The sequence below is a fragment of the Ustilaginoidea virens genome, chromosome 1 (assembly GCF_000687475.1).
Source record: "Ustilaginoidea virens chromosome 1, complete sequence".
NCBI lineage: Eukaryota > Fungi > Ascomycota > Sordariomycetes > Hypocreales > Clavicipitaceae > Ustilaginoidea > Ustilaginoidea virens.
The window spans coordinates 3,982,294-3,999,133 of NC_057316.1; the positions used below are offsets into that span (position 1 = coordinate 3,982,294).

The 16,840-nt window shown below is 55.4% G+C and overlaps 7 protein-coding genes across 7 annotated transcripts; 2 read left to right on the plus strand and 5 right to left on the minus strand.

Moving 5' to 3' along the window:
• Window positions 1-137: 137 nt before the first annotated feature.
• Window positions 138-1,833, minus strand: UV8b_00866 (uncharacterized protein; the record flags this gene model as incomplete). The annotated part of the gene is made up of 3 exons (XM_043138364.1): window positions 138-1,393; window positions 1,560-1,622; window positions 1,677-1,833. 3 exons carry the CDS (start codon window positions 1,831-1,833, stop codon window positions 138-140), a joined length of 1,476 nt encoding a protein of 491 aa, XP_042994298.1.
• A 1,661-nt stretch (window positions 1,834-3,494) lies between these two features.
• UV8b_00867 (uncharacterized protein) lies at window positions 3,495-5,131 on the minus strand (the record flags this gene model as incomplete). The annotated part of the gene is made up of 3 exons (XM_043138365.1): window positions 3,495-4,622; window positions 4,704-4,838; window positions 4,937-5,131. The coding sequence occupies 3 exons, from the start codon at window positions 5,129-5,131 to the stop codon at window positions 3,495-3,497; spliced, it is 1,458 nt and encodes a 485-aa protein (XP_042994299.1).
• Window positions 5,132-6,785: 1,654 nt separating this feature from the next.
• Window positions 6,786-9,149, minus strand: UV8b_00868 (uncharacterized protein; the record flags this gene model as incomplete). The annotated part of the gene is made up of 3 exons (XM_043138366.1): window positions 6,786-7,073; window positions 7,221-7,938; window positions 8,029-9,149. The coding sequence occupies 3 exons, from the start codon at window positions 9,147-9,149 to the stop codon at window positions 6,786-6,788; spliced, it is 2,127 nt and encodes a 708-aa protein (XP_042994300.1).
• Window positions 9,150-9,863: 714 nt separating this feature from the next.
• On the minus strand, window positions 9,864-10,262 carry UV8b_00869 (uncharacterized protein; the record flags this gene model as incomplete). Its single annotated transcript, XM_043138367.1, has 1 exon — window positions 9,864-10,262. One exon carries the CDS (start codon window positions 10,260-10,262, stop codon window positions 9,864-9,866), a length of 399 nt encoding a protein of 132 aa, XP_042994301.1.
• A 1,333-nt stretch (window positions 10,263-11,595) lies between these two features.
• On the plus strand, window positions 11,596-12,636 carry UV8b_00870 (uncharacterized protein; the record flags this gene model as incomplete). The annotated part of the gene is made up of 2 exons (XM_043138368.1): window positions 11,596-11,949; window positions 12,043-12,636. The coding sequence occupies 2 exons, from the start codon at window positions 11,596-11,598 to the stop codon at window positions 12,634-12,636; spliced, it is 948 nt and encodes a 315-aa protein (XP_042994302.1).
• Window positions 12,637-13,366: 730 nt separating this feature from the next.
• Window positions 13,367-13,831, minus strand: UV8b_00871 (uncharacterized protein; the record flags this gene model as incomplete). The annotated part of the gene is made up of 3 exons (XM_043138369.1): window positions 13,367-13,443; window positions 13,507-13,704; window positions 13,774-13,831. The coding sequence occupies 3 exons, from the start codon at window positions 13,829-13,831 to the stop codon at window positions 13,367-13,369; spliced, it is 333 nt and encodes a 110-aa protein (XP_042994303.1).
• Window positions 13,832-14,986: 1,155 nt separating this feature from the next.
• On the plus strand, window positions 14,987-16,788 carry UV8b_00872 (uncharacterized protein; the record flags this gene model as incomplete). The annotated part of the gene is made up of 3 exons (XM_043138370.1): window positions 14,987-15,135; window positions 15,221-15,372; window positions 15,497-16,788. The coding sequence occupies 3 exons, from the start codon at window positions 14,987-14,989 to the stop codon at window positions 16,786-16,788; spliced, it is 1,593 nt and encodes a 530-aa protein (XP_042994304.1).
• Between the last annotated feature and the right edge of the window lie 52 nt (window positions 16,789-16,840).

Here is a 16,840-nt window from a genome sequence, read left to right on the forward strand (position 1 = left end):
TCAAGCGCACCTCTATATATGCTGAGACACGCATTGCCCCCCCCCCCCCCCCCCCCCCCAAAAAAAAAAAAAACGAAGAAGAAGAAGAAGAAGAAGATTAAGCAACGTTTTCCCCCACTATTGCTGCTTCCTATAGTTTACACGTACCATCTGAACTCGGGTGAGCCAGGCCCGTCTCTAAGCTTGGCGGTGGGTACCTGGTGAGCCTTGACCCTGAGGCCGGCCTTGCGGTCGCGTCTCTTGTTATCGAGCACCATGTACAGGCCGACAAGCCCGGTGACAAGACCGCCAGCCGCGCCGAAACAGGCCGCCGTGATGAGGGCGGGCATGTACTTTGGCGCATCCCGTTTCTGGAAGACGCTGCTCGCCACCAGACCCATCAAGCCTTCCAGAGGCCCGCCAACCGATGCGAGAGCCACACGGCGGCCCTCATGGGCGATGTTGTTGTTGTACCACGCCGACAGGAAAACCGGCGGCACGGAAACACCCGCGCGCATCAGGAACGTGGCGAAATACGCCACTCGAATCTGGGCCTGGACGTCTCCCAGCGCCGCGTAAATGACGTATCCGACGCACGTGAGCGCGAAGCCCAGCGCAACAAACGGGAATCGGGTGCGTCGGTAGTCGGATGCAAACGCCAGAACCAGCGGCACGGCGGCTCCCACGACATTCGGCGCCACGGTGTAGAGGTTGGTCCTGACGGGCGAGTAGCCCAGGCGCTGAATGATCTGGGGCAGGAACAAGCTTGTCGCTTGGAGAGGCACGCCCAGGCACACTTCAATGGCCAGAAAGGCATACGACGACGGGTACTTGAAGATGCCCAGAGCCTGTCTGAGGCTGAACTCCTCCGAGACGACCGACGACGAGTCAACCTGTATGCGGCGGAAGGCGAGAGCTTTTTCCTCTTGGCTGAGGAAGCTGGCCTGCGCCGCACTCGACGGAAGATACCAGTAGGCAAACACGGCAAAGAGCACGGTGAGGGAGCCCTCGATGAGGAAGAGGTACCGCCAGGAATACATGCCGGACTTGATGCTAAACACGGCCGAGGCAAGCAGTCCGCTAAAGGCATGGGCCATGTTGGAGGCTGCAAAGACGACGGCCAGCCGACGAGCCAGTTCGCCGCGCCGATAAAAGGTGGTCAGGTAGTAGACGCCGGTGGGGAAAACGGCAGCTTCGGCCATGCCGAGAAGCCAGCGGACGGCGAAGAGGCCGCCAAAGTTTTGCGTGGCGGCTGTGAGGAGCGTCACGGACCCAAAGGCGAACATCATGACGGGCAGAGCTCGGGCCGGCCCGTACTTTTTGGCGAGCATGGCAAAGGGAGGTGCGAAGACGACGTGGGGGATGAAGAGGACGGATACAACGAGGTTATACTGGCCCTGTTTCAAGTTCAAGTCTGCCTCGCGACAAGTGACGGTCAGCCACTTCGGACTCGAATTTTCTTTTTTTTTTTTTCCTTTTTCCCGGCGCAGGATGACCCGGGCGGGGAGGAGGGAGAGAGTTGTCATGTTCAGGTGCTGCACTTCATTCACTGATGGGAAAACGGATGGGATGCAACGCACCGCTGCTGAGCCCGTTTGTTTCTGCGTTGCTCAAGTTGGCCTTGTCGAGGGCATTGAACATATCTGCCAAATGCGCGCGTCAGTCGTCGGTGGACCGACGGATCAAGGGAGCCATACAAATCAGGGACAGGACGGGCAGGATCCTCCCGTCAAACTTGAAGCACAAGCTGCGCTCAGCAGCGTGGTCCACAACACGCGTGGTGTCGTCGTCGTCGTCGAGGGCATCCCTGGCGATGGTTTCAACTGCAGAGGACGAAGCAGCGGGCTTATCCATGACGACTTGACAAGGGCAAATGGTTAAAGGGGAGGGGGCGGCGAGGATTGGTTCAACGAATGATGTTGGTGGCCGTCACCCAGTTTGGAATGCAGAATCGAGGGCCGGGCGGAACTGAGCTGAGCTGAGTTGGGCTGGGCTGAGGCTGCACATCTGGAGCTTGACAGACAGACGGCATGACGGGCGTGCTCTGCGTAAAATAGTCATGGTCACGAACCGGCTCTGGGGCCAAGCTGATGCGTATGTGAAGCTGTTTGTGTGCTTCTCCTGCGCGTCAGCCGGTGCGCCAGCTGGTGCGTCTCGTGGGCGATTTGCAGAGGATAGAGCGTCATATCATGACGGGTGTTGTGTTGGAGCGCGGCACTCGCGGCACTCTTGTCGGGCATGGCCGCCTATGCTGCATGCTGGAGGATGGAAAATCGTCTAAACTCGACAAATTTTCTCGTTATTTGGAGGCTGCCGAAGAAGCACGTAGGAGCCAGACGCCAAAGACGCCAGAGTCCAGGCTCCAGAGGCTCCACCGGTGAGACGAGGTTGCTCCAATAGATCCTCCTTGCCTGGTAGTTATGCTGGTGATTCGACGGTTATATCGACGGTAGCGGCTACTAGCGGCGTCGATTCCCCGCGGCGGTCTCCATCTTGGCGGCAGCACTGTATTTAGATGCTTTATTGAAGCCTGGCGTTGTAGATGGAGCAGATCAAAGCTCAGCTGCTGCACGGAGTAGCTTTGGAACTGGAAATGGGCCGTTTTGAAGTCTGGCAGCGGGCCCGAGTTGGAGTTGGGTAGGGAAGCTGCTTCCAGCTGCTGCCGAAGGAAGCATCGTGCGTCGGACGGACGGTCTCGTTTGCCGCAAGAATGCATCATGCCGCGCCATGGCTTTGGCCAGATTGTGCGCTGGCACCACGTGGCGAATATGCTCTCTTTCCCAACCAGGAGATATCGCTCCTTGTGGATCTGCGCATCGGATTAGGCCCCTCCCGACGTGCATGGCCCCTGGTCTTTTGCTGCTGGTGGCTTGTCAGCTTGCATCCTCGTGCGCCCAAAGAGCCTTGCCGACACTAAGCGATGCATGTTAGATCATCTGACAAGCTGCCAACGGTCGATGGGCTGCACGCACGTATGTACTACACAGATAGTGTGCGCCTTTATAGAGCGCTAGCGCGAGCCGTGGGCGATAGCTGACCGGGCGTTTCTCTCTGCTCGCCAGAACTAATCGCCAAGTGCGGACAGCGTATGTCTCGAATAGGGAAGTTGACCGAGCATCGGGATCCAGTGAGCTGCCGCAATAGGGAAGCAATAGTGACTCGAAACCCCTTGCTTTGATGGGCGCCGAGGGGGGGTTTGTCTGCTAGCCGACGCTGGCTTGCGACTACTACGTGGCCCCCGTCTGCTGTCGCCGTCGCCGTCAAGCTGCGTGGAGCGCAAGAACACACAAAGATGCCTGCTCCCCTTTGCCTGGTGATGCTCACCGACGAGGGCGTTCCATCCTCGACGTTGCGTTGGGGCCGAGTCTGCGGAGTCAAGGAGTACGTAGGGAGGGGGGCTTGTTCGATGCTTTTTTTTTTTGCCGTCTTTGTAGGCTTTTATCGTCTTCTCGTCTTCTTGGCTTCGTATCTTCGTCGTCTTCGTCGTCTTTGAAGCCCCGTCTGCCAACAGTCCGTCACCACCCCCTGGCCCTAATGTAGACGTCTACGATTTCATCCTCCTTCCCGCATCTGCTTTCGTCAACGACAAAGTACCATCCGTAATGGCTCGAAGCGATGCAGGCGTGGTTCGGCCAGAGTCGAACCTTGTCCCCAACCTCGGGCAGCGCGTCCGGCTCCGCAGCCTGGGATTCGCCTTCCGCCGCCCCCCCAGATCTCCACGTCAGGATGCCGTGCTCCTGCGAGACGCGTCCGACGATCCAGCCGCGGTAGTCCTCGACCTCGCACGACGGCAGCGACGCGCCGCACCTGCCCCACGGCGTGAGCATCGCCACGCCCTCGTAGGCCTTGCAGGGTTCCCTCGCGAGCGCCAAGCCGCCCGCGCCGACCAAGGCTTCGTCGGTGCCGCCGGCGCCCCTGCCGGGATACCTGCTGTGCACCTCTGCCACTATTGTCAGCGCCATGTCGCCCCATGACAGCCTGCGCGGGTCTACGCTGTGCGCCGCGAGCTGCTGCAGATCCAGGATCGGGTACACGCCGGCGTGCAGCTCCACGACATGCCCTCTGTCCCTGGCAGTGGCGAGCACGCCCGCCAGAGACGCGACCTCGGGCTTGATCTGGCCCTCTGGGCTTTTTCGGTGCCCTTGCTGCTCGGCGGCAGCGATGAGGTTCTGCACAGCCAGCGATGTTGGCGAGGCTCCCGCAGACAAGACAAGTCGATGCAGGCCGGCGGCCGACGACCTGTCAGCGGCCCGGGCTGTCAATCGATCCGCCCCTTGCAGGAGAGCAGTGAGCTCGGCCGCCATCATCTTGACAGCCGCGGTTGGGCTGTCACCTCCGTACGAGTGGCCAGCGTGGGAATATAACCCTGATAGGATCATCCTGCCTCGGTCGTGCGCTTCCAGCGCAGCATCAGCCAGTTCCAGGAACCGCTGGCTTTGCGCTTCCACGCCGGCTCTGCGCCCACCCATGTCGATCTTGATGTACGCAAGAGGTACGATTCCTGACAGGCGGTGAAGTTCGGACAGGATGGGAACCTGCCCGGCGTCATCCAGCAGCATGGACACACCTCCCTCTCCCAAGGCTTGAGCGATGGCCACCATGCGAGACAGGGCGTTTCGAGGCATCGGCAGCCCGTAAAGAACCTGGGGGCGTCGGGCAAGATCAGCCGAGCTTTCCAGTCCTCAATCAAGGGGCGAGGGGCCGAGCGCGTTGCCATCACCCACATTAACTTTTCTGCCCTGCTTTTGGTATTCCTTCAGCATGGGAAGCAGGAACTCGGCCTCGGCCAACGTGGAGACAATGAGATTCACGGGCTTGGTCGCATCTTCGCCCACCTGGAACCGAGTGATTTCGAGAGTCTGTCTGCTCCGTACCCATCGTTTCAACCGGCCGGGTCAGTGGCAGTCCCAGCCAGTTCACGACGCGCATCACTCAGCGTTTCGCAGATTCGACGCACCTTGTGTGTCTTGACGTGGGCTCTCCAAGCCAGCTCGAGTTTGTCGCAAGCCTGGAGCATCCGTTCGCAATTTCTCCTGACGGCTGCCAGGTTGACGACGGCTGCCGGCGTGGGCACATTGCGGATCGAGGTTCCGACGTAGAGTTTCGTCAGGACGTCCCTTGGAGAAGTGGGGTAAAGCTCCGTGCACGACATGATGATTTCTTTTCTTTTTCTTTTTCTTTTTCTTTTTCTTTTTCTTTTTCTTTTCTTTTTCTTTTTCTTTTTTATTTTTATTTTTACTTTTATTTTTATTTTTCTTTTTATTTTTCTTTTTCTTTTTTTGATTTCTTTTTCTTTTTTTGATTTCTTTTTTGATTTCGGAAATGCCCACGCTGGGGGGGGAGTGGTTGTTCAAATGTTGGAGGGGAAGAAAGAAACAAGACACCGGATAGCTTATGAGACAAAAGGCACTTGTGTCAGGAAGCTTGCAGAAGAACAGCTATATTGTATAAAGGTTAACAAGCACTGACTGATCAGTACTTGCTGCACCAGCTATTTATAGTGGGCACGGGGGTAGCCCTAAGGGGCTACTGTTCCCTCGGTTATATGTGCCACATCCTAGCCGAATATTCCCGACAATTACACGAATCCAGCGATATCCCCGGCAACAAGAAACAAGACAACGGATAGCTTATGAGACAAAAGGCACTTGCGAGAGCGGACACGAGCGAGCAACGAGCACCTTCATGTTTCAACCCAGCGGCCCTTTTGCTGACCCCACCACGTGGAGGCGCCAAGACATCTCCGCACCAGGATACATACCGACGGGCTTCGTCTTCTCGACCAACGTTGCAAACGCAGCACCGTGGCTGTTGCCGCCCAGGATTCCATCTGTCTGCCCCAAGCCGCCGCCACGTCGACGCACCCAGATCAATACCGCGGTTGCCTGAAGATTGTGTCCGAACAGTCCGTCGGCAGCATTCCGTTGAAAGCAGGCTGCAAAGAACCACCGTCAGAGTCCACCATAACGGATTGTAGTCTGCGATGCAGCAAGCTGGCCATTGCCATCCAGCCACGCATCTCGTTGTCAAAAAATAAAAAAAAATCAATCATAATCCGGTTCCACATTGCAAGACGTCCAGCCCAGTTGGCTCGTCTGACCTTGGGCCTGGGATTGCTGCTGTCAGTCCTCGCAACATCCAGTGCTCTGCTGACCGTCGAGGCAGAAGCTTCGACGAGCTGTCCAACGCCTCGTTCCCATCTCCCCTCTCCGCAACTCTACGTATAGCAGAGCTTGCAGTGAGGAAAAAGGGCACCCTGGCTGCCGGGCGCAGGCCGAGCTTTTCATATGTCATGTCAGCATTGTCATCTGGAGTTCATGGTGGCGAGGACCGGGAAGCGTCTTGCTTTTCGATAAGAAAAGAAAGGAACTCGTGTGGCCCTATTCAATCAATGGTCAGCAAAGGCAAAAAGGCCTGTCAATAGGCCCCTTTTCTTGTACGTTGCAAAGACCCACGTCACTACCACTGTTAGCATCCCAGAACAAAAACATCCAAACAAGAGTTCAAATTTCAGCCAAGCAATAAGACTTGGCCAATGCGTCAAGGTCATAGGCCCGCATCGCTGGTCAATCGAAGCACTGTCGGCGCTAATCGTCGCAATCGTTATAATACACATGCCACTCCCCTCTCATCGACACGGTTCCGTTCTTCCGTTCCCTCGCGGGTGATTCTTACACAGCAACTGATTGGAATCATGAAACCCTGAGCGCCGTGTTCGGGTATGCACCTCGTCGTGAGTATCGTCCGCAAAAAAATAAAAAATAAATAAATAAATAAAAAGAAGAGCAAGAAAAAAAAAGAAGATATCAGCCTGTGCAGGGGCCAATGGTTTGTTCGTGTATATGCCTTATATAGTCTCTCTGGAGTCGAAAAGACGAGTAGTCTCCTCTCAAGATCGGGTCGAGAATGCCGCCGGCCCCCGGGTTCAAGGCAACCTCCTTCATCCGGTCGCGCAACGCGTAGTAGGCTTCTTGGAATCGCGCCATGATTGCGCTAGTGTTGGATGACCCTCCAGAGATATCATTGGAGCAGTTATTAGGGTCAATAATAGACAAGCGATCTCTATTCTTGTACGTCAACGATGCAATCTCGGACTATGGGAACTGTCAGCAGGTCGGGGAGCACAAGAGAGAGAGAAAGAGAAAGAGAGAGAGAGAGAGAGAGAGAAAGAGAGAGAGAAAGAGAGAGAGAAAGAGAAAGAAAGAGAGGAGGCGCATGGAGGCAAATGTTGGTCTGCTCACCTTTCTAATATACCCCGTCGGTCGAGCGAGCGAAATAGCGTTTGTTTCGTATTCAAACTGCCGTCCGTAAAGCTCAAAGAATTCTAGTAGCATTTCACCCAGATGGTGCTCCGGAATCAGGCTCCGGCTCTGAACATGAGGCATCAGTTGAAGCATGCTAATTACTAAGCATATGACAGAGAAGCCGCCAATACCTCCATTGACCGGTTCATTCAAGCCACGCATCAGCAGAAAGTGTTTGATGACGGTAACGAGGATGGGCATGGATGGATAAAGCTTTTTCCAGGACAGGAACGTATCAATGGCCGTCACGCCACCAAGGTTCTCGAAAGATACATCCACCTTGAGCCCGGTGAGCTTGTCCACAAACTTGACCAGCGGTATCCGAGCATGGGCAATGACTGAAATCGAGGAGCTCTCGGCGACGTGCTGCATCATCAGGAATTTCTTAAACTTGTACAGCCAGCTCTTGGCACTGAGGTATGTTGGTGGCCCGCCACGCATGTAGCTCGCTGAGCAGACCACGAGGTCCATGTCCGCCGTTGGGAGGTAAAGGCCAGACATGAAGGAGCCGAAGGGATGAACCTGTGCAGAGGCAAAGTCACGACCTTCCCGCCTCATGGCTTTCCGCAGATTTTCGACGAGGTTGTCCCGAATGCGTTGCTCAAAGTCGCGTGGTCGAACGTATTCGTAAAAGTCCATAATTTCTTTATGCAAGCTATACACACATACATCGTCGTCGTCAGACACTTTGGGCGCACAGATAAATAATGGCCATATAGTGCGCGCCTGCGTCACGCAAACTTACCGGAAAGCCATGTTATGAGTAGATGAGTGGTCTTCGATTTGCCAAGGGCAAGGATCCTCGTTCGCTTTGGGTAGCCAGGCAGATGTAATGCTTCCTTTGGACGGTCTCGTCGTGGCTTTTTTCAACTCTCCATAATCCGGTGGTTTTATCTCGTCATCAGCCGTTCGTTTTCGAGATCCGAGTGGCCCCGTTTGGTCAGCCGCAGAAAGGCCAATCTCCCTGCTGTACCCAAACACACCCCGACTGACTGACGGAGCGGCAGGTCTGGAGGGCGGAGCATGAGGAGGTGGTGGTGGCGGCGGTTCAGTTGGAGGTGGGGGTAGAATGTCCTCTTGTGACTCTTTATCGTCCTGCTCATCGTCTGTGAGGTCAAACGATATAAAGTCTTCGGCTTCAGCGGGAGCGGTCGGCTTGGCTATGGCCTCCAACCTTGCTTTTCGGATAAGCTTCACTACATCCCGTTTCTTTTGCGTCGATTCATCGGGACAGGGTAGGGCAGTGTAGGGATCCGGGTTGGACCATTTCGGGAGGGTTTCTCCATCTTGCCCGGTTTTCTGTGTGCGCGCGCGCTTTCTGGATGGCTCTTCAGAGTCAGATGCCGAGGATATGTCCATGTCAAGCTCGTCGTCATCCGACAACTCATCCAGGTCTCGAAACTTTGCCTTGCCTTCTCCATCGTCCAAGCGTTCTTCCGGAAGATTGAGGGTTGCGCCGGATATGAGAGCCCGCTCCGAGGGATGGGGAGGTGGTTGCCAGCGCCGGCCCGAGTTCCTAGCAGGGCCGCGACGGTCCCTTTGAGAACTCCTGTGATCAAAGCGAGAGGGCTCCCGCGGCAGGTCCTTGATGCCGGCAGGTTTGTCAAAGCGAAAGGTAAAGTTGCTTTGGGGTACTTGAGGCCGATACGAGTCGACTGCGCCCTGCGCATCAATTCGGCGCGCATAATGGCGATGGCCATCATCACGAGCGTCCCGTCCGCCGTTGTCAGGCCTCAAACTTTGCAGACGTTGCGAGCGTCTTGGAGGGCTCGATGTCGATGGATACGCGCGTCGCGAATCAGTACCGTGCCTGGGATTCTGCGCGCGATTCCCATCGTCACGGTGCTTCGGTTTGTTTCTCACCATGATGGATGTTTTGTATCGCCTGCAAGCCGCACAGCCCCAAGACTCGAGACATGGATGTGAAGTCCCTGTCAAGGTTTTTGGAAGCGTTTGTGGAATTGGTGGCCTCAGCGCCGCCATTAGTCATCATTTCGGCAGCCGCAAGCGTTGGTGGGGCAAGTCCCATCCACCAATTTATTCAGGCGAGCAAGCAGGCACTCGTCAGAATTCATCGACGATCAGTAGTACCTAAGCTATGACGGGCCCTTACAGTTCCACGATCCCCATCACGTCGAGCTGGGTTTGCTCCTCGGATTGCTTGGAAACTCGGGTGCCAGGCATGACGCATCTCACAGAGGGACCGATCGAGAGTCAGAGCCGGTACGGAGAACCCAGGAGCGATATGCCCGGACATGTCTACGAGTTTCCAGATCTCTCTCGAGAGTTGGACAGGCCGTGGGCCAGCTTACGCTGCCTTGGATTCGCCCCTCGTGTCCAAAATTCCAAGAAGTTCTAGGGCTCAAGGACAGAAATAACTTGATAAATTTCTTGTTGCCAGAGTACGTCTTTTAACCAATCCCCATTTATCTACAGTTATTCTCGCCGACACAACTGCAGCACCATGCGGTCTTTTCCAGCGACGTTTGCCGAACTCCGAAACGGAAAGAAAAAAAGAAGAAAATACCAAGAAAAGAATACCGATGCCCCTGCCTCGACTTTCCCGAAAGGATTGCCGCTCTAATGGTTCAAGGTAGCCATTGCAACAACAAGTCCCACGACTAGCCATGAGTTCTGAGTCTTGGACAAGGTCGCACCAGCATTAACAGCGGTGTTTGAGGCTGTCGGACCGGCTGTCGGATCGGCTGTCGGACCTGCTGCTGTGGGAGTGGGAGGCAAGCCGGTAGCAAAGGTTCGAAATGCGGTAGAGTTGCCCGATGGAACTGGTGAGCCCGAAGAAGCCGAAAGAATAACGTATGGACCCAAGCCAGAAGATGCTGCCGTGGTGCTGTTGATCGGACCAATGGTCTGGCCGGTGGACAGGGGAAGAGGGACAAAGATCAAGGAGGAAGTAGTCGTAGGTGCGGTGGCATTGACGGCAGCCTGCGAGACGGCCGACAAGGCCAGAACGGCAGACATACTTGAGGTAGCTCGCATGGTGGGGATGGAAGTTGTCAATCTGACCAAGTTTTTGACCCAAGGTTTCTGACCAAAGGTGAAGATGCTGGTCAGATGCAAGTTGAGCTTGGTATCGTCAAGACTGCCTGGTAAATGCAAAGGATACGTAGATGTAAGGATCTGATGTGTTTTTATTCACGCTTGAGACTTGAGCAGTGAGATCCCATTTACTTATTTATAGCTAGCGCCGTAAGGCTCTTGGGGTTTGCAGTATGGAAATAGCATCACGGGACACACAAACCCGCTCGAGCACCTACCGCTCGCCCCAAACCTCCCTTGACACTATTCTTGGATCGAGATAACGCTTGTCGTCTGCTAGCGGCTGCTCATCCAGCTACCCGTGCTTTGCTCTGGCCTCGGGCTGATAAGTGACTGGAGCTTGGCTTGGCTCATTGTGGCAGTGCTGCAACCTCGCAGTATGTAGCATTGAATTCTCCAATGACGGACCAGTGTGAGTGAGTGAGTTGCCTCGTTTACAGCTGACGTGCCCTGCCAGAGCAAAGACGATGGACGGTTACATCCATGTCACGTCCAGTGGGGCCGCCAAATAAAAGTGCCGTCCTTATCAACCAGGCGTAACCGAGGACGGATGATGGCCTCGAATTCAGTGAAAGGCAATTGACTTGGCTGCCTTTCTTTCTCTTCTCTTATTTTCCCCTCCCGCTCTCCCTCCCCCCTCCCTTTATCTAAAGCTAGACATGGGGGCATGGCAACATTTCCACCATTATTTGCGCAATTCTTTCGTCTCGAGGGGGAGGAAAAGCGATGGCAGTTTACTCCGTACCTACTGTAGATAGGTAGACAAGGTCGCTAGTTGTCCGACTTTTGGTGCAACACCGTGCTTTGGACAAAGGATAGCATGACGCAACTTTACAGGATACAAATGCGACAACGCTACAATACTACAATACACAGCGGAATTGTTTTTCCTCTTGTTGCTCTCATCCAAGTTTGATCCAGAAGAGAACAAAAGGTGCCGCGTACGGAGTTAGACGTACCACTGTTAGCGCCGCCCTGTAGCTTTCTGCCTTGGACGCAAGGCATCAATCCCTCTCTCGTCCTCAGGCAAAGCTGTCATGACCACCATGGCCCAATCATATCCCACCGTATGTACCTACCTACCTAACCTTCTCGTGCTTGTGGGTGAGATGAGACCTGTGTGTGTGTATACGACGACCAGACGGCATTACGACACGACACGTACGGCGAATTGCGCTGCCTCTGCGAGCTTCCCCCCCGGCCCTCCACCACCGCCCTTCTTCAATCTCGCCAGCTGCATCCTCCTCCCCTCACCATGTCCAACTACTACGGTGGCCAGCAGAATAATCCCCAATACGGACCGCCAGGCGCCGGTGCCGCCCAAAACCTCCAGTTTTATCCGTCGTCGTATTCGCCCGCCGTGTCGGGTGCTGCGACTCCCCAACAAGCATCGTATGGCTATGGCGCTGGTGCGTCCGGGAACTTCGCCCCCGCCGGCCAAACCGGTTTCACGTCAGCTGGCTTTGGCGGTGCGGGCGTATCAGGGCGCATGGGCGAGCACGGCGGCTTAAGGACGGGATGGTTGGCTGCGTTTTCGACAGAAGGCTACGATGGCGAGCCCCCGTTGTTGGAGGAGCTGGGAGTCAATTTTGGGCACATTCAAATGAAGGTACGCAACGCCCGAGTCCGCCAGAGTCCGCCAGATGTGCTGGTCCGTCGCCATCCCGCAACAAGGCATAGCGACTGACAAACCGTGTCCCAGACCCTCGCAGTCCTCAACCCTTTCAGACACATCAATCAGCACATAATGGACGATTCCGACTTGGCAGGTCCGATCCTCTTCTTCCTCATGTTCGGCACCATCTTGCTCTTCTCCGGAAAGGTTCATTTCGGATACATTTACGGCCTGGCCCTGCTTGGATCGACATCTTTACACATTATTCTCTCTCTCATGTCCCCTACCGAGCCCCCTTCGTCCGAGTCGTACCACCCACAGTACAGTGAACCTTCTTCGCAGCCGGCATCCCAACAAGGGGGCCACTTCTCAGCAACCTTGACCTTCCCCAGATCGGCCTCCGTCCTGGGTTATTGCCTCCTTCCGCTCGTGGCAACAAGTCTGTTTGGAATCGTCATGCCCATGGATACCCCCATCGGAATCGTCTTGACTACAGCTGCCATCATGTGGTGCACATACAGCGCTAGCGGTATGTTCTGCGCCGTGGGGAGGATGAAGGGAATGCGTGGCCTGGTGGCATATCCGCTGGCCCTGTTTTATGTCGGGTTTGGCATCATGGGCATTTTCAGCAGCAGAGGCAGCGGCTCGTTGGCCAACGCAGCCGCCAAACTGAATAACTGATACGGACGTTTACCTTACGCCTCGATTTATCCACCATATCAAGCCGGGACCCACTTGGACGTCACGAACAGAGACGGAGGGACCAGGCATGCGCGTGGATGCAGAACTGGGCCGCATTGCGTGGCTGTTCGTCGGGAGTGGTAGCAAGAATCATGCTATTCACCTGTAGAGCTGTGCCCTATCCCTTGGTACGCTCTTCCTTCTTCCGAAATCTCATGTCACAATGCGGACAAAGGACGGACAATTAGTTTCCAACGGTCAACAGCAAATCAAACTTCCAGATAGCTCTCGTGCTTGAATATCTGCCCTATTGGAACTGCCATGCAATATAACATTAGGCTGTCAGTTTCCGTATGCTGGTCCGATCCAGCTTCCTCAACCGGAGATTACGTTTGAGCTTGGCAGCCCGTCAACGCCTTCTGTCTAGTTTGCTTCGATAAAAGAAAACAAAGTAATTATGCATCAATCATAATTTTTTTTCTCGCGTGGATGAGATGACTGTCTTTTGCGTTCCATCCGAATGTGCATGTCTTGCGAGACCGGATTCCGCCACAAAGCAGAAAAAAGTCTATAAATGTGTGGAAAGGTCCAGTCCCTTATAGTGACCCCCTTCCCCCTTGTGTTACCAACCAGTACGCCTCCTAAACAAGGCGCCAAAACGCCATAACCCCAGCCGCTAAGATCTTTCGGCAGATGCAAACCACTCCGTGTTGAATTGCCTCGGGCGTTTTTACTTTCGGGTTGTAAAGTCGGTCTCTAGAGCAGGGTTGAAACCGCCATCGGCAGCCTTCTCACAGGTGCACGCATCTTTTCAAAAACTCAGTCAGCCCCTCGCCACGTGTCTGGGGGTGGGAAGAGCGGAGGACGTACCAGCAGGTCTTGAGCCGCAAGCGCAGGTTGCGCCGCAGACGGACGCGTTCTCGGTGGACGCGCGGTCGCACGTGCATTGGCCGGCGGGCCTGGCTCGGCACGAGCAGCGAGGTCCTTGCACCGTGTTCTCTGACGATGCCTTGCCGCAGTTGCACTGGAGGGCGGATTGCTTGCCGCAGGAGCAGGTGGCTTTTTGCGCTGGCGCATGTGTTCGACGTCAGTGACGGGGGTCCTTTGGCACTTGCAAGGGACTTGTAGGAGACTTACCGCAGATGCACTCGGCACCGTCCTTGGTGCAGCAGGTAGAAGCTTTGGTGATGGCCATGATGAAAAACGCGGGGATGGAGGGGACTGCGAGTACGGAAAACAGGAGGGGTTATAGTGTCTGGCTTTGAACTGGAGTTGGCCTGAATGCAATGGTTTCGTGTTGGTATAACGTCTTTTATACACCGAGCGGTTTCCAGCAATAGCTGACAACCTGCATTGGCTGCGCTGTCATTAGCTGCGCGGGGGGCATGCTGCTGGGCTCGAGCCAATCAGCGTGATGGCATTTCCAAGCATGGGGTAAGCAAGGAACGCCATAGCGCCTGCCTTGCGAAGGGCGATCGCTGATGAAAGACACGGGGTTGCTTATTCGTTGAATCTGCCAAGGCTGACCGCCGTGCGTAGCCCATCTGATGCTGAACCGAGAATCTTAATTTGCCGTGCTGCTTGTCTGCTGTCTGTTTTCTGCATGAGTGAGCATGACAGTCGACCAGGTCGCGAGGAAGGAAACAATCTTGCCGTGCTCCGCCGTTCAACATGCAAATGCCATCCGTCATGTTTTCGGATCTCGATAGCAGGGGGCGCTTATCCGCAGACGTGGGGCGGCATGAAACAACCTGTGCAGTGTGCACCATCACCATAAGAAACGCGAATGTTAATTCTGCAGGGGTTCCGCGCTCCCGTCCGTCTGGATTTCCATCCTGGCCTAGGAACCCCCCCTGGCATCCTGTTGCGGGACAGTATCTCATTGCTGGTGGTCTTGCACTGATCCTTGCCCTAGTCTATTTTGATTTTGATTCCTCCGGTCGATGCGCTCCCAGATTCCCCAATCTCCTTCCACTCCTCGCGTCCGCGAATTCCAGCCGGAAAACTGGAAATAGACGCCAGCAAAATAGACTTCAGCACTGGTGTGACCACATGGCGAAACCCGTTGCCATGGCTTGTCACAGAAGCAGGCAAATATCAAATGCCGCGTGCAGGGAGGAGCAGGAGGGCATCTAATAAAGTTGATGCGCCGTATCAGCCGTGAGAAACAAGCCTTGACAGGACAGAACAGACCCTCCCGAGCCGACAAATCGTCGGAGTTTTCCTCATCTCTTGCGCTTGACCTTTTTGTTTTTCTTTTCTTTTATTCAGATGGTTTTTCTTGACCTTCTCCTGGGTTGCCCACCCTCGTTTTCCTTCCGTTACCGTCTGCACATGCCCGGACAGGGCCATGGCCACCTTTGGAAACGAGGCCCTGGAAACGGCACTTGCGGAATCCGAGCACCCAGGTAGCAGCCGCCAAAACGCAGGAAGTCATTCGACGCGCAATCGCGAGGCTCCGGAAAAGGTGGCCGAGCCTAGGTTGGCTGTGGCTGACAAGTAGGTCAAGCAAGACAAGCCGTCCCGTCCCGGTTTCCCAAACAAACTCGGGCTTTTGCGACACAATCCTAAGCCTTTTCAGCAGGAATCATGATGGTGATGCCGATGAGGACGATGATGGCGAGGCGCAATTTGACCGGGCCGCCGAACGCAGGCTTAGGCTCAAAATCGATCTCTACGTTGTGCCGACTGTTGCGATTTTGTATCTTTTTTGCTTCCTCGACCGAATAAATTTTGGTACGTGACGACTTTGCAAACCACCTTCCTCCGGGACGCTGTCTTGTCTTGTTCGTTTTTCTTTTTTCTTGCGCGATTTTTCCGCACAAGCATAACGGCGACATCAAGTTAATGCCCTGCGCAGGCAATGCTAGGATTGCGGGGATGGAAGCCGAGCTTGGCCTTCACAAATACGATTACAACAGAGTAATATCCATCTTCTACTCGTCGTACATCCTATTCGAGATCCCCTCCTCCTTGCTCTGCAAGTGGATGGGGCCCGGGTGGTTCCTCCCGCTGGCGACCATCATGTTCGGGGTCGCGTCGCTTGCCTCGGGCTTTGCCAACAACTACGCGCAAATGGCGGCCGTCAGGTTTCTGCTGGGCATCTCGGAGGCCGGCATGCTGCCAGGTTGCGCGTACTATCTGTCCAGATGGTACCGTAGCTCGGAGCTCGTGTTCCGTCTGGCGCTGTACATTATCACCGCGCCGCTGGCCGGGGCCTTTGCTGGCGTTCTTGCCTCGTCCATCCTGAAGCTGGACAGCTTCGGGGGCGTGCGCAAGTGGAGAATGATTTTTGCCATTGAGGGAATCATGACCATCTGCCTCGGTCTCGTTGCCTTGTTCACACTCACGGATCGGCCAGAGACGGCTCGATGGCTGACGCGGGAAGAAAAAGACTTGGCCGTCAGGCGCGTCAAGTCGGAGCGCGTTGGCCAGACGGTGGTGCTGGACAGGATTGACAAGAAGAAGCTGCTGCGCGGCATCTTCAGCCCAGTCACCCTGAGCACGGGATTCATCTTCCTGTGCGTCAACATTACGGTGCAAAGTCTGTCCTTCTTCCTGCCCACCATTGTCAGGACCATCTACGGGCACAAGTCCGTCGTTGAGCAGCAGCTCCTGACGGCCCCGCCGTATCTGGTGGCGGCTGTCTTGACGCTGCTTTTCCCGCTGCTGAGCTGGCGGCTGGACAAGCGGCAGGTCTTTATTATCCTGTCGGCGCCGCTCGTCATGGTGGGCTTCTGCATGTTTCTCGGGTCGGAGGCCTCCGCGGTCCGATACGCCGCGACGTTTCTCATCGCCGCGTCCGCGTTCACCAACGGAGCCATGTGCAACGCGCAGGCGTCTGCCAACGTCGTCAGCGACACGGCCCGCAGCGCAGCGATTGGCACAAACGTCATGCTGGGCAACATCGGAGGCCTGATTAGCGGCTGGGCGTTTCTGCCCTGGGACGCGCCCAACTACCACGTCGGCAACGGGCTGAACCTGGCGGCAGCCTCGTCGATACTCGTGGTCGGCCTTTTGACGCAGTTCTGGATGCAGCGGGACAATAGACGGCGCACAGGGAGGGATGTCGAGGGCGCGTTGCGAGGGCTGACGCAGCAGGAAATTGAGGACTTGGATTGGAAGCACCCTGCGTTTCGATGGAAGCCGTGAAAGCACGGAGCGCCGGCCTTTATTTTCTTGTTCTCTTTCTCCTGGTTTTTTT